Source organism: Centroberyx gerrardi, chromosome 17 (assembly GCF_048128805.1).
Source record: "Centroberyx gerrardi isolate f3 chromosome 17, fCenGer3.hap1.cur.20231027, whole genome shotgun sequence".
NCBI classification, from domain to species: Eukaryota; Metazoa; Chordata; class Actinopteri; order Beryciformes; family Berycidae; genus Centroberyx; species Centroberyx gerrardi.
In genome coordinates this window covers 22,723,471-22,734,620 of record NC_136013.1, presented here as the reverse complement: position 1 = coordinate 22,734,620, position 11,150 = coordinate 22,723,471, and the positions used below count along the sequence as shown (strand labels likewise).

At 38.8% G+C, this 11,150-nt stretch overlaps 1 protein-coding gene across 1 annotated transcript in view; it reads right to left on the bottom strand.

Annotated features, from left to right (window-relative positions):
* Positions 1-976: 976 nt before the first annotated feature.
* sntg2 (syntrophin, gamma 2) overlaps positions 977-11,150 on the bottom strand; it is a 58,711-nt gene continuing 48,537 nt past the window's right edge. The window contains exons 16-18 of the mRNA XM_078289564.1: positions 2,825-2,917; positions 2,067-2,177; positions 977-1,788 (exon numbers count right to left, since the gene is read on the bottom strand). Coding sequence (XP_078145690.1) covers positions 1,660-1,788; positions 2,067-2,177; positions 2,825-2,917 — 333 coding nt within the window. The 3' untranslated portion in view covers positions 977-1,659. The remainder of the gene's footprint in view (positions 1,789-2,066; positions 2,178-2,824; positions 2,918-11,150) is intronic.

The following is an 11,150-nucleotide window of genomic DNA, read 5'->3' as shown; positions in this document are numbered from 1 at the left end:
GTTATTTGGATAGGGCAGGTACTGGCCATAAATATGCAATTGGTATCCATTGGAATTGCTGTCTAAATAACATACCAGGCAAGTGACTAACAATTTCATACCTCATTGTACCACAACCAGAGGAAGTGTGTCTCTCTTGTATAACAGCTATTAGAATAAACAGAGGTAAGTAATACATGTCAGTCTGGTTTGACCATAACTAATCCAATGTATCAATCTTTCAACTATGTTGTATCTAATGTATTAGCTCTAGGCTCACATTTTCATGTTGTTTACATATAAGTTTATATGTAAGATAATGAAAATGGCTTTGTAGCTTCACTACAACATTATTTTATGGTTGAATGTTATATTTCATTATAGTACATGTAATTTCAGCCCAATTTTTTTCTGTTTATGCAGTTCCTATAGGACCATTTCAAGTGAAGACACTGTCAAGTATGTCTATAACAATCGACAACAAATAATCACATTTTAAAATTACAGTTGTATATTTGTTAAACATAATTTGGATTGTGAATTTTTAACATTACTCTGAAGTCAACAACCTCTGCAGTTTATAACTCTGTAACACATCTTGATTAGTCAGCAAGTACTGAGATTTGAAACCGTGACTGATTTGACGATTGTTACTGGAAATAAAGAGATATTTGGGCATCATCTTTTTACACAATTTTTAATAACTTCAGTCAATTTGGAGAAGCTTTGAAGAGATTAAAAACTTAGTTTCAATTGTGTTCTAAACCTGCGAGATTATGAAAAATTGCATCAATGTCAAATTTTATTTGGGATTTTTGTGTGCAAATCATTGTTCAATAGCTAAATTTGCATGATTTTGTGCACAACATTGTTTTGTGTACAAGCTTGAAATGGAACGCGTATTGGAAACCACAATACATGGGGGGGAAACTGCGGTCTCATTTGAGTATACGAGGCATGTAATCTTACATTAGTGTACAATTATAGTTTCGCCTTAACAATAGAGGTGCTGCAGGGAAACTGAGCAACAGGGAAAAGAGAAAGTTTCTGTCATTACTGTTCAACTAGTCAATTTGAAGGTAAGAAAATCCCTGTAAAAGTTGTGAAATCCAGCCTCGACTGTGGAGCAACATCAGATCCTTTGTTTTCAGTTAACCTGTACTTGCGTATTAGAAGTGGGTGGCACAAAATGACGGTGAGAGACGGCGGCAGTTGCTTTATGTGAATTCCCTGTCATCTTGTCAAGTTAATGTCAGTTACACACCCATTGCTCATGGCATGGGTGCTGCCTTTCAAAGCGAAAGAGGCTTAACACCTAGGATAATTAACACCCCATCGACTTTGTGTCCATCTTAAGGTTTAAAGATACTGTATGGAAAAAAACAAACATACTCCTACCTTTACAGAAATGGAAAAAGTGTGACTCCATTCACATTGTGTTGACAACCCTAAATGCATTTTTATGCTTGTCAGAAATTAACACCATCTTTCATCCGTCTGCAATCGTCAGTCAATTTATACAAGTACAAATATCATCTGCTTCCAAAGTTGTTTAACAAATTTTTCTTATTCAACATTTGATACAAAAATAGCAAGAACAAGATATACATATCAGTTGACTTTGTGCATAAAATACTGCGGGTGTGCCTCAGGTACACATGACAATGAGGAAGTGTCTTCTTAACTGTTCATGTAGTTTCCAGGGAAGCTTTGGCTGCTCAGAAACACAGGGTCCATGGAGGCCACTTTGGCAGCGATAAAAGAATGTATACAGTGGAGGACAGCTGTCAGATTAGCGAACTCCAGCTCCTGCAAAACACAAGTCAAGGACATACAGACATATCAATGGTTAGGTAGCGTTTGTACCATGACTGTACCATCATTTATTAACTTCATTAAAGACTTTGAATTTTAGTTGGTTGTTTTTCTTCACTTGGAGGAAAAAGTTGGCCTTCACTTTCCCTAAAATGCCTGGTTAGCACTGTAAAGTATTGCTCATTAAAACCAAAGGGGGAAAAATAAGCCAACAAAAATTCAATGTCAATGTCTAGGTATTTCTTTAGTTTTGGAAAAACACATTTTGTTACCTTCATTTCTATTTGTTTGTTTTCAGCATTCTTGAAAAGGAGTTTTACCCTGGTTTTCCCATCGTCAGAGGAGCCTTTCAGCTGGGAGAACTTATATCTCCACAGCATGCTCTACAAGGAACGGAAGGGAAAACAAAGCACAGGGATTTCAGTGATGAGCGCAGAATTTACAATATCACTCCCTGCAAAAGAGAGCACAGCATGATCAAGAACTGCCATTTCTACATGTACATTACTCAGTGGTACTTTGAAGATAATGCTTTTTTAAATATGAGTCCTGTATCATTCTTTCAGTGATGTGAAGATCATACAGTTTATCCATTATTGAGAAACTTTGCAGACATTTCGTGCAGATATGTCACTGAACAAGGCTGCCAAATATTTGAAAATGTACCTTAAATACACAGAAACTCCATTAAATCATCACTTAGTAATGTCACGCTACCCTGTGAGGTAGGTAAAAAGTCACTTTATTCTGAAAATCACCCCATTGTGCCAGATAAGTAGCATTTCAGAGGCTGGTATAATATTTTCATGAAATTTCTGGGTTTTCGAGGTGTTTAACCTACATTTTCAAATGCGCTGAAAGCCCAAGGCAGCGGTGAATGAGCACAAAACATAGTATATCAATACAGGAGGAAAAAAAACCCCAATGTCAAACAGCAGTCTAAGATGCCATTAAGGCAAGAGCGGCACAGAACCCACATGTCAAAAACAAGGTTATTTTTCTTTTAAGTGTGAAGTCGGGAGCGATTTACCTTTGAAGTGCCTTCTGAGCAAGTGAAACCTGATCCAAAGTCTATGGTGAAGCACAGAACGTTCCCCTGGCTGCTGCACATGTAGCTTTTGGACTGGTGAGAGAGAGTTTATATCAATGCACGTTCATGATATACATCGATCAAATACTACAACCATAGAACCATACATTACCTTACAGCTTGTAACTATGGCTGTACTGTACATAAAGAGATAAAGGCGATTTTGGAATTTGAGGGGGTAATAGAGCCAGCTATTACCAGTGGATGGATAAATCAGTTACTTTATATTCCTCACGCAACTTAGTCTTAGCTCTGATCTGCTATTAGCGTTTTCAGATCAGAGTGAATGAGGTGGTCGAGTGCAGGAAGCGATTTGAATTTCACCAGCGTGCCAGTATGTGGCTGCCACCACTCAGGCCACACCAATGCAAAATTGGCCTGAATTGAATTGGGGCCTAATGCATTTGTTATGGAGAGAGCAACCAAATAAGATCTCTGCCTGGCTAGAGCCCCAAATCTGGAACGTCCGTGACTGATCAAATGGAGCTATGTGATTCTGTGTCAATATAGTTTTTTAAATCTACTAATTTCAGTGCAAAACTACTTTTTGGATTATCTGCATGTCAAAAAAGAGCTGCAGTATGCGAACACATTTTGTACAAAGAATTCTCTTTTTTAACCCTCATTTATCCAGATGGACATCCATGGTCATTGATTTTAAACAGTATTGTGTCCTGAATATCCAAATAAAGACTGTGGTTATGCTCATTTGACACATTTTATGTGTCATTTTTGAGAGCTGATCATAAAAATCTCTTTCCATCTCTTTCCTTTGCTTATATGTATTTTGGCTGGGTTGACTTTAGGGTGTGCAGAACTCTGTAGTCCGACAACCTTCGAGTCAGGACTGGAAAATCTGATAAGAACGTGAGCAAAATCTGATTTTTGTGCCCGGGCGTGAGCGGTTGGCAAAAGCCGCATCCTGCACAGCTTCCGAATAACGTCAGACACGAGACAGAAGGAAATCCGCTTCGGAAGCCCCGAATCTTTAACATTCATTTTGCTGCCGCTACACAAAACAAGCATGTGCCTCACAATGCTTCCTCGCAGGCCTTTTCAAAGCACTATGTGTGAGCTTTCTCGCCTCTGTGGAGGAATATAGTGGCTTCACTTGCCACTGTGCAGAAGCCATGTCTTCATTTCTTTTCTTTTTTTCCAGGAATCCCACTCAAATGGAATACCAATAAGTATAGCGATTCTGACGTTATGGCTTTTTCTTTGACACACACTGACTGGATTTTCAGGTGTTGCTCCTTTTTTCTCTTTCACTCGAGACCAGAGAGGAGGCACGCTGATTTTAATTATAGAGTACAGTGTGCATTGAATGCAGCATGGGACTCAACTTTACTGAGAGTGTTTTCCGCACGCAGACCTCAGCCCCCTCGCTTTGGTGTTGTCTGAAATTCAGCTGTGTGGGGGATAAGAAACAGTGGCAGGCCAGCCTTTAAGTTCTTCCTGTCACCTCATGTAAGACTTTGTTGTGACATTGCGAGCGCCGACTCCACTTCGCTAATTGGGAGGGATTTCTCAGTGGGAATTAGCAAAGCAGAGCAACATGCTATATATTTTTTTTTTTTCCAGAAAATCTCCTTAGCTAAATCGGAGAGGTAAATCCATGGGTGGGGAACATAACAAAACAGAGGACAGGTGAAGCTCTTTTTTTCCCTTACGATTATGTGAAATATAAGGAGGCAGGTAAGGAAGGATTCTAGGACATGAGAGAGATCTACAGCCGTCTCCCCTTGACATCATCTACTAAAGGAAGCCTTCCTCAGCAAATATTATGACGTTGAACAGATGTTGATATGACAGCCTGCATTGAAAACCTGTGTAAATATGGCACCGAAATGAAAGTTGAGACGCCGTCTGTAGTCGTCCATAGCTGCTACCTGCATCGCTTTGCGACATCACAAACCTAAATACCTCTCTGATATCAGTTCAAAACAGTTTCCAAAGCAGTTTTTTTGTGTTTATTTGGTTTGACATTGAACTTGGTCCCGTCCCGCACAACACCGCCCGTCAAATGCTTGCTGCGTTGTATGATTAGAAAACAGTGTGACAACCACCGCCACACAGCATTCACAAAGATTAAAACACCTTATTCAGAATTCATCTCATTTGACATGTCTGGGCCAAACATATTTCTATATTCTATGTTGATATTTGTAAATATCACCCTATCTCTGTAGTGATGAGAGAACTCCAATATGAGGTAATCAAGTTTTTTCTTTTTTACATCAAAAATCGAAGTTCAACATTTTAGAGTAACTAAACTAATCTAAATCTAATGGTAAAAAGCATGCCACTGATCTTTGGTGCCAGGTGATGTCACCACCTGTCACACCGTAAAGCTGACATCACCTGGCACCAAAGACCAGCCAATAGCAGACGGTAGTTTCAGTAGCATGCTTTTTACCATTAGATGTCAGGCTTTACACACATTTGGGTTTGGGCTTTAGTTACTCTTTAAATAGCATTGGTAAAAAGTACAGTATATCTTAAAAAGGAGGTAAAAATGTTTCCTTGTCAAGATGGTTAGAAAGGCAGTCAGAATCTATTGAATATTTAATATCACCAGATGACATTCAAATATTCTCAAAACTACTTTTTCAAAATATATTTGAACTATTTTGCTTGAGCGTAGGTGCGGTTAGTAACCTATGCCAGACATTGTCAAACAAGGCTCAAACCACCATCAATCTAAATCTACAGTAAATGACATACCTTTTTTTAAACCTTTTATTATTTTTTGGCATTCTTTTTGGTGGGATCACATGACAAAGGCCTTGCCGGATTCAAACCGATGACGTCACGGGCACATTAGCCAACTGAGCCACTAGGACGCCCCCATAGACATTCCATTTTATAACTTTGAACATCAAGAGCTCTTTATGTGACAAACTGCAGTGAAATACGACACAACATTACCCCTCGCCGTGAGCTAACAGACCCTATCAATGTTTAGTTGAATTTCATCATCTCACTCCATGCTAATAAACAGAAAATGAGAGGAAAGGTGCAGCTTGGACAAATATTCCAGCTACGCCCCCCTGCTTCCATCCCCATCCGTAATGTTTATTTAATGCCCGCATCCAGTCAATTTGAAGGTTGGCCCAAGTTCGACTCTGCTGAGTGCTCCTCAGAAGCCACAGGAGGCTCGCCTAATTGGCTGGAGAACAGAGAATCACAGGCTAATTGAAATCCTTCATCACTTCCATTGGTTTCCCGAAGGACGGTGTCCCAAGTTTGCATCATTAAAAAATATCATACTCTATACTGTTTGCTTTTTTAGTGATAAGGGCAAAAAAAAAAACTGTCCACGCAGCCCCCGACTTGAAGTTCAGCATCGCTCATGGAGAACACGTACTCATAAACCACGAACCTGCCGACCTCCCGCCTTTCTGCCTCTTTGTCTTGTTTGCTTTGCTATCTCATTAGAATTGTCCGTGTTATTGTCCACTTTATTGTTTTGTCCCGGCACCTCAGCTGTCCCAGTGGGGGATCCCTCTTTGAATTGCCCTGCCCAAGGTTTCTTCCATTTACTTTTACCATATAAGCTTTTTCGTGGGAGTTTTTCCTCGTCTTTGCTGTGGACATCAAATACTGGCAAGATGATACTGATGAGATGTAAAAATGGGGTGGCTGTCAGAACACAGAAATGTGTGTGTGTGTGTGTGTGTGTTTGTGTGTGTGTGTGTGTGTGTGTGTGTGTGTGTGTGGTAACAGTATGCATTATACAATCAATGAACCACCCAGAGTTTGTGTACATTTTCGACCACTGTTGCACACTGCAATCAGTTCTCAATCCTCCGATTTGCTACTGGGCATCAGAAAGGTGTGAAACAGATGGGATTCACACACTATGTAGGGCAAACCATCTTCTCACCATGCTATAATATAGTGTTTTTTATCAGAAAAATTGACTTTAAGAAAACATACATTGACTTACCTTTACAGCAGTTAAAGGGTCAATAAGTATTTTTACTGCCCCATGGCATAAATTGACTATAACGTATCTGCAGGGGTTTGGTCAGGGTTGTTGATCGATGCCAATGACTCTTTATGAATTATAATTACTTGGCCAGGTGCTGAAATTCCTGTCCATTCCTGTCCATTTCAAAGTTCACTTTCCGGTCTGTACTCTTCCTACTCTCTGTTCGCGAGCCAAAAAAACACGAATGCCAAAACAGGATTATTTTCCAGTATTTTGCATGGTGATATTACCTCTTCACTGGATGTTTCTGTTGGATCTCTGCTCTAATTAGCGAGTTTACTCTCTACTGTGAAACTGTGATTTTATTGTTTATGTCAATTACAGGCCACCGTAGCTCAAGACTGCAGACTTGTGTAGGAGAAAGTTCAATGATGTTGCAATTCCTACTGGTTGTGGATAGAGGTCATAGATTATTTAACATTCCTTTAAAAATGTATTATATCATTAAATGATATATTGTTAAAATTCTGTTGTTTTGTTGCATCAATTCAGACTCCATCAACTTTCATCTTGCCTATAGAGGGTGGAAGTGGTGGTGGTGTTGATTCAGAGTTTTGTTTCATTTATTAAATGTGTTGATTCACTGTCTTGTGTTATGTTGGTTATTTATTTATTTATTTAATTTATTTATCTATTTATTTATTTAATTATTTATTTATTTTTAAAAAACTTTACTCGTTTCGTTCTTTTCGCAAAGCACACAACTGTAACCCAAGGGTGGTCTGTTATATTTTTACTGTGCTCTGCTCCTGGTTAAACTGATTCTAAACCAACTTCCAAAGGATACCTAGCAAAGTTTGTTTTACAGGCGTTTAAAAGCACCATGGATTATCTGTGTGGGAGCACCCCCCCCTGGCAAAAAGCAAGTCTTTTCCGAAGAATATAAAACAAAACTAAAACACATTTCTCAACATCTGGGTCCTTTGTGATCTTATGCCTGAACAACTACACTACATGGGGATTATATATCTTCAACAAAATAAAGCTATCCTACAGTAAAAACTTGAAATGGGATTGAGTTTTAATCTTTACTGCAAACTAATCATGTCACTGGAGCATCTACAGACTGTCAAGGTGTGTAGACAAATCTACCCATTAGACTGTAGATCAAAGCACATTTCAGCACATCAAAATGCTCTTAACAGCTAAGCTGCAGGGTATGGACGAAATAATCTGAACACAAGCCTTCTCATAATGCAGGCCCCTCATGGCTCGGCTGTTGTGGGGAGCATTTTTATAGAGATATTCTTCTGCCTAAACAAATTGCATATAAACCGAACCGTGTGGAAACGGCTCACTCATAAAATCACGATTTGCGAAATGAAACCCAGTTCTGCAAATCCCAAAATGAGTTTGTGAAGTTTCACAAGTGCAATCTCCATGTTCCAACTACAAATCATCATTTGCATCTTTAAATTGACACACAGATTATGTTTTACAGCTCTTGAAACGATTGTGTTTTGGGGTTTTGGCACTAATCTCTCTTGCAGAAGAGGAATGTGACTCATTAGGGCTCTTTGGGCCTACGATATTGAGTAAGAGCTATTCAGCGCAAATGTGTTGAATAGCAGCATGCTTTGTTCTGCTACCAGTTGTGTGCATGCTTTGATGCACTATTATAAGCCTCTTTCACTAAATATTTTCATATGTAGCCTTCAGATTCCTGCATTTGACTGTAACAGGCATATGACTCTAAGAATAGGTCACACAGTTCAGTTAGGTCTATAGCCACCACATAGTGTGTTCCATAATTCATTCATGTAACACTTTTTGCCATGTGCATGGGTGGGCATCCATGGTCCATGAAGGGCCAAAAGTAATTCCAACCAAACACTACAGCAGCAGATTTCATTGATTAGTTCCTGCTCTCTGGTTGAAGGTGTGCTAATCAGTGAAATCACCTGATATAGGGTCTCACTCATAAAACCCTGCGGTAACAGAATAGCGGCGTGCAAAATCTGTGACCCGGTGATTTTACCAGATTCGGAAATTAACCACAGCTGTGTATGAATACTTTAATAAATATCATTATTGTTATATTATTGTGTTTGTGAATCATTATTTTACCAGTGAGCCGTTACAAAATATTCAGTCTATGTACTATTTGTTTAGGCAGACATACATTTATGAGATACTATGGTCCACCTGTTCCTTAGGTATGAACTTCAAGACTGAGAACAATTCCTAGATCAGAGGGGTCCTCGGGACCTAGAGCCCTGCTGGTTTTCATTCTAGCCGTGTAATAGGGACTGATTTAGACCTGAGATGCCAAGTGAATGCAATCAACTAGCTGGTAGGATAGAAAACCAGCAGTAGTCTGAATCCCGAGGAGTTACAGATAGAAGAGTGGACATTGAACAGAACGGTTCAATCTTTATGTGGGAACCGCTGTCCTAGGTAATCCTCTTCATCCCTTGATGCATTCCTTTACTGACTGCAGTGTCTTCATTCTGTATGACGACACCTCAAATAAGAAGTGAACTTGAAAATCAATAGCTTCAACAGCATATGATGCTAGAGAAGAACATCTATAGAATCTACTGTAGCTATCCTGGCTGACATTATTAAATGTCCTTTTCCACTGCCACCATTCAAAAATCAATACAAACTCCTTTTTGGCTGCAGATTCAACACCCATCTGACTCAATAATGTCTTCATTTCCAGAACCATAGCATTACTTAACAAAGGACTCCACTATTTTATATCAGTGTTTCTATGTTTATCTACTTTTTCTGTCTTGTCATTTACTATCCGTTTAACTATATTGTCGACAAGGTCCGCAAATAAGCATTTCATTGCTATGTACTATGTCCTAAGTATAGACTATGCATGTGACAAATAAACTTGAACTTGAACTTCTGACCCTATCCCATGACTCATCGTTTCTGAGGTGCTTGGGGTTGCCACAGCGCCTTGGTCTTCAAGAGCCAAATTTAGAAGTGAATGTAACTTTAACTCTAAATATTCACACCTTAGTCACAATTTTAATCTCCCATAATCCTCTTCCCATGCAAATGAGTTTCAGTTACATCACAGGACAGGAGAAGTTACTTCTGGGTTCTCCATCCATTAGTTTGCATGGACTGCTGCAATATAAGGATGTATATATAGTGATATATACATCATATATATATATATATATATATATCTACAGCTAAATATTTTCATGATTGTAAGACAACACATCCTCTAGCATTTTATAATGAAGCACATTGTGTTCCATTTTAACAACAGTTCAGTTGCTGTTAACTAGTAAGCCAAATAGCCAAATGTCTAGCTGATCAGCTAGAGAGCCAGAGAGCTGAAATCACATTCAAAGAAAAAGATAATTAATTAGATCTATACATCATCACCAAAAATGCACCATGGGACTGTACACAATCTGTACTTGTTGACGGCTTTGTTGTATGTGTATTTTCTATAAAATGCTTGCTTGCTTGATACTCATTACATTTTGAGAAAGAACCGATGAACCAGAAATTCACGTATTTATCATAACATTAAATATGTTGTTGGAAAACTTTGTCAGAGCAGCATAATGTAGCATGGAACATTCTTCCATGAGAATCCTAAATATTGAATGCTTCCTTGACAGGCAATGGTAAACACTGCATAAGTGAAGTTTCAGAAGCTTTTAAATACTGCTTATTGTTAGGATCATGGCATTTGGCTAACACATTTTAAGCTTTTTAGCTATTTAATGAACAATTACCCCATACGGTTAGGGGCCTTCTCATTCTGGTGGGCATGACTCCCATCAGGAAACAAATGCATAATGGGATGAAGGTGGTCCCATCAAATTTTTATGTCAGCATTACCCTTATGCTCTCAGATGGACAAGAGATTCATGGACCAAACTACACCAGTAAATGCACTCTCTCACATTTGACCATAAGAATATTATGTGACTATTTCCATAAACTGATAAGATGATGTCAATGGGATGAACAAAGTTCACAAAAAAAAGAGCAATACTTATTTGTAATTTCATCTGCATGTTTTTGACTTCAGTTTTGGGCGTATATGAAAAGTACTGGTCCCTGCTACATTTTGGCATTTTCTTAAGTCTAAGGAATTAGCATCTGCAGAACTAACTGGAGAATGCAATTGAGCCCTGTGGAATTAGGACTCTAAACTCTCAGTGACCACATGAGCCCTCCCAAACATTATGGGATTATCCATGGTTCCTAACACTTTCAGATTGATGATGTTGTTGCTTAAGAGCCAATGTCCTGTGCCAGAGTCAACTACGGTGTTTGCTGGTATGATAC